Source organism: Puntigrus tetrazona, chromosome 11, assembly GCF_018831695.1.
Source record: "Puntigrus tetrazona isolate hp1 chromosome 11, ASM1883169v1, whole genome shotgun sequence".
NCBI classification, from domain to species: Eukaryota; Metazoa; Chordata; class Actinopteri; order Cypriniformes; family Cyprinidae; genus Puntigrus; species Puntigrus tetrazona.
The window spans coordinates 3,819,135-3,823,443 of NC_056709.1; the positions used below are offsets into that span (position 1 = coordinate 3,819,135).

Here is a 4,309-nt window from a genome sequence, read left to right on the forward strand (position 1 = left end):
TATATATATAATACGTGTGATTCTCAGCACCTGTGCAAAAGTGTTTGTGTCTCTACTCACCCTCCTTTGATGTAATCGAGGAAAGTCGACTCCGATTCCACTGAGAACGACAGCAGTGTCACCTGCATCAAAAACAGATCAAAAGAGACAAACTGAATCTACAACACAACAACAGTAGAAAAATATGACGCCACTTGATGCGATTCAGTCGTGTTAGAAATTGTCCTAATCCAACTTGTTTCAGCTGAGGCAGTGAATGATGTGGGCGAAGTGTCGGACCCTCTGGGAAGCTACGATCTCAGACTGATCTCGTAATATAGAGCAATAAGGCGACTTTGGCACAGCCATCAATCAAAGCATGATGCTCATATCAGATTATCTGCTATGCTACAAATTCCTGCTTTCATATTCACTTCCATGATCTCTATCCACCCACACTCCCTTTCTCTTACACACACACACACACATACACGCATACAGCTGTTCAGTGTGGCGTGACATTTGGTTTAATGCGTGTGTCTAGGCTGGGCTATTTTCCCCATTTTAAAGTCAGCTTCCACTATTTGTTGATTACAATGAGCCACACGCACAAGCGCTTAAGCAGAATGCTTTATAAGGACCCGTCAAAGGAAAACAGCGTCTCCTTTCAGCTACGAAGCAAAGCTCTCTCTTGTTTTTACCACTTGTTTTAATTAGCACGGGTGTAAAAGGGATACTCATTAATGCGGGAAGACATTTGAAAGCTACTGTGCATGTCGTTCCCTTTCCCAGCACATAATTGAACACAGGAAACGGCTGTAATTAAAGGCTTTGTCTGTGTGCGCATACATGCGTGTTCGAGCGTATGCTCCGATACACATGCGCATACACGCTCACGGTGGTGAAATTTATTTCCTAGGTTTCATCTCGGAGCCACCACTCACCGTGCCAGAATTTACATATTTCTTCTTCTTCATCTTCTTCTTTGGATTCACCACCTAAGAGCCATTGGAAAAGGAATCAGAAATCAAAATAAGTTGAGACAGATGAGATTGGGTGGAAGTGGAATTTAGATTCATTAAACGGATAACAAACAGCCTTTCCTCTCAAGGGTTGGTGCCACAAAAAAAACCAACAAAAAACAATTACATTTCCTTGAAAAATGCCACCACCTGCGGAAGATGTGGAAGATAAGAAAGTCTTGCTGTGAGTTAAATGCGATTTCACATTGAATTTCTCCTCTTCTCAGTCTATAAAATGTATCACAATTTTTAAGAAACTATCAGTTGCATTTGGATATTTTGGCATCGTTTAGATCATACTGCACCAAACTAAAAACTTGCATTAAGAACAGTTCACCCACAAATTAAAGTAATAATTTTCTGTCATTTAAGATATTTTGGTTAAAAAAAAAAAAGATTTTGTTTTAATTATCAGTTTTATAAATCATATAAGCTGAATACATAAGCCTGATGTATGGTTTGTTAGGATCGGACAATATTTGACCAAGAAATAAATATTTGAGTGATGGTGCAAAATTTTTAGGAAATTGCCTTTAAAACTGCCTAAATGTCCTTAGCAATGCATATTAATAATAAAAAAACTAAGTTTAAATATATTTATAACAGAAAATGTACAAACTATCTTTAAGTAACATGACCTCTAATTAATATCCTAATTTTTGGCATACATTTTTTTGACCCATACAAATGGATTTTGGGATATTGCTACCAATACAAATACCATGCTACTTAAGACTGGTTTTGTGGTCTAATATCACAAATGCAACCAAATAAAAAACATGACGTGTTATCAATAATATAATAAAATAGAATGCAAATTGGTAGTTATAAACCATTATGTCGGTGGTATAAATTTTCTGTTTTGCAAGTGTAAGTGACAGCAAAAAGTAAGTGCTGTTTGCCTTCTTAACTTTATGTGGTTCTTTAATTTCTTTTCTATGTAAGCAATGATTCTTACTTACACTATATATAACATCTCACGTATATGTTGATAAGAAACATGAAAAAGTTAACTGTATCCATTTTATTGACGAATTGAAGCTAAGGAGATGGATTTGGTCTAGATTATTGTCTCTAGAAGAAGGAATGAAAGAAAGAAAAAAGCAGAGCAAGAAAAAAATTGTCAGATAATGATGCTGAAAAAGCACACAAATGAAAGTAGAACCATCAAGGTGACCTCTTAGCTGTAAGGGGTGAAGTACAGAAGAAAGGACTGCCAACCCCTGGTCATCCTCCATTCATCTCCAAACACAAAGTAATCAATAGCTCAAATAGACTTTTTGTGCTCAGATGGATGCAAGGATCTGGCCATGAAAAGAGTTTTGGAACATAATGGCTGTAGACTCATGACCCATCGCCCCTTCTGGTTCACAAAATCCTGAGAGGTAAGATTACAGAGTGGAAATGTATAAGATGTAAATCTAACAGCGCTTTGATGTATAAAAAGGTCATGTGCTGTAATAAAACATTTTATTACACTGTAATAACTGCTTTATTACAATGTAATTACATAATTTTCTGCAAATGCTCCAGGTAAAACAACCTCTTATGTTCAGTAATAGCTGTACCCTAGGTAATACACCAGAACTCATTCCAAGGACAATGAAGCAACTTGACGCTTTTAAGCCGCAACCGCTATCTCCCAAAGAGACACTATGAATGTTTTATCAGCTCTGAATGCACAGCTCCTAACAACATTTTCACAAGCCACCAGAATCCCTGCTTTATCTGCCATAAGATATTTTATAATGTTGATGATGTGTTGGCATCAACACATCAGAGGTAGGAGTGCTGGGAATGTTTGCTGTATTAGACCCCATCCTTTGGAGAGGACATGGCAAATCACTGTAATAATTCAGAATCCCAGGAACACTCTTATAGTAATCCTCATTTGCATACTTCCCAAGGGCTTTGATGACTGTACCGTCCAAGCAATTACCAGAGAAAAACAAAGAGGAGACTTTTAGATACCTGCGACACTGCATGTGGATGGGGGTGGCTGAAGAAGGAGTGTGAAATTTTCATGAAAAGAATCTCATTTTAGAGTTAGAAACAAAAACAAAAACAAAAACATAGGATTCATGCATAGAACATTTTTACTGTGTCTCCCAGATTGAGGAAACGGTTTCACATTGAGAAAGAGAAAGTTTGAGGGTATAGAGAGAAGACCACTGGCTTTCATGAGTGATTTATGTGTCAGCTTTTGAACTGTATGCACTGAATAAAAAAGAAAATTCTGCTTTCTAATGATTTTTCCAAATGATTTTTAGAAATCATTATTATTAAATTGCCTATTATGGATTTTTTTTATCATGGATTTTTGAAAATGACCTTTTGTGGGGTGTGTAAAAGTGAATGAAAACAACCTGCAAAGTTTTAAATCTGAAAGTGCACCGTATATAAGTATAAAGATATTGACTCAACGACAAACTGCTATCCTTCCATGTTGACATCAACATCAAACATTAGCATATTGCCCATCCGCTTGTTGGTCTTTTTGAGTTGGTCTGAATGAAAATGAAAATTCACTGCTAGATTCTGCTTTTGGAGCAATAAAATCTGAGGTTTCCCCGGTAACAGATTAATGGGTTCGTAAAAATTAATCGTTAAGCAAATTGTTTGGGAGTCATTGAGCAAGCAAGCTAAAAATAAATGCATATGAGACAATAAAAGTGTTTGACCTTGCATGCATGTCAGCCTGTTGTTGTGGACTCCCTAAACCAGCTTCAATTAATCATAACAGGGGAACTTTAAATCACAATTATTATCTTTCTAACTGTTTTTGATACCATTGCCATTGTTCCCATATAGTGATTTATATATGCTTGCTTCTGCTAAAAAACTGGCCTCTAAAGATAATATATTCTGGGTTGTTGACATCTCACCTCATATATGTTGAACTGGCTCTGGCCTCTGGCTAACTCTCTGTAGCTGGTGGTGAATTCACCGATGAAATCATGGCTGAAAACAAAAGATTCACAGATTAACTACAGCCAAATGTCACTTCAACTCTTCCTTGTTATCGCATAAAAAGCCAGTCGTCAGCATACCTGCCATCACGATCCCAATCATACACCTCCACTTTGATTGTTCTGGAAAACAGAAAAAGCCCAGGCATACAGTATATGACAAATCAATACATTCACAAGGAATTTGCATGCAATGTCTACGTTGTTTTAGCACTTGATTTTTACAGATATTTACTTTATAATGAGCTTAATTTACATTGGAGTTACGTATAAATTGTAACAGAGATGAGTTTACCATGCATACAGGGTAATGATGCAACACCAAATATACGGAAAATA

The 4,309-nt window shown here is 36.6% G+C and overlaps 1 protein-coding gene across 1 annotated transcript in view; it reads right to left on the minus strand.

Annotated features, from left to right (window-relative positions):
• LOC122354343 (copine-5-like) overlaps positions 1-4,309 on the minus strand; it is a 21,419-nt gene that overhangs the window by 5,630 nt on the left and 11,480 nt on the right. The window contains exons 8-11 of the mRNA XM_043252515.1: positions 4,052-4,093; positions 3,887-3,962; positions 924-977; positions 61-122 (exon numbers count right to left, since the gene is read on the minus strand). Coding sequence (XP_043108450.1) covers positions 61-122; positions 924-977; positions 3,887-3,962; positions 4,052-4,093 — 234 coding nt within the window. The remainder of the gene's footprint in view (positions 1-60; positions 123-923; positions 978-3,886; positions 3,963-4,051; positions 4,094-4,309) is intronic.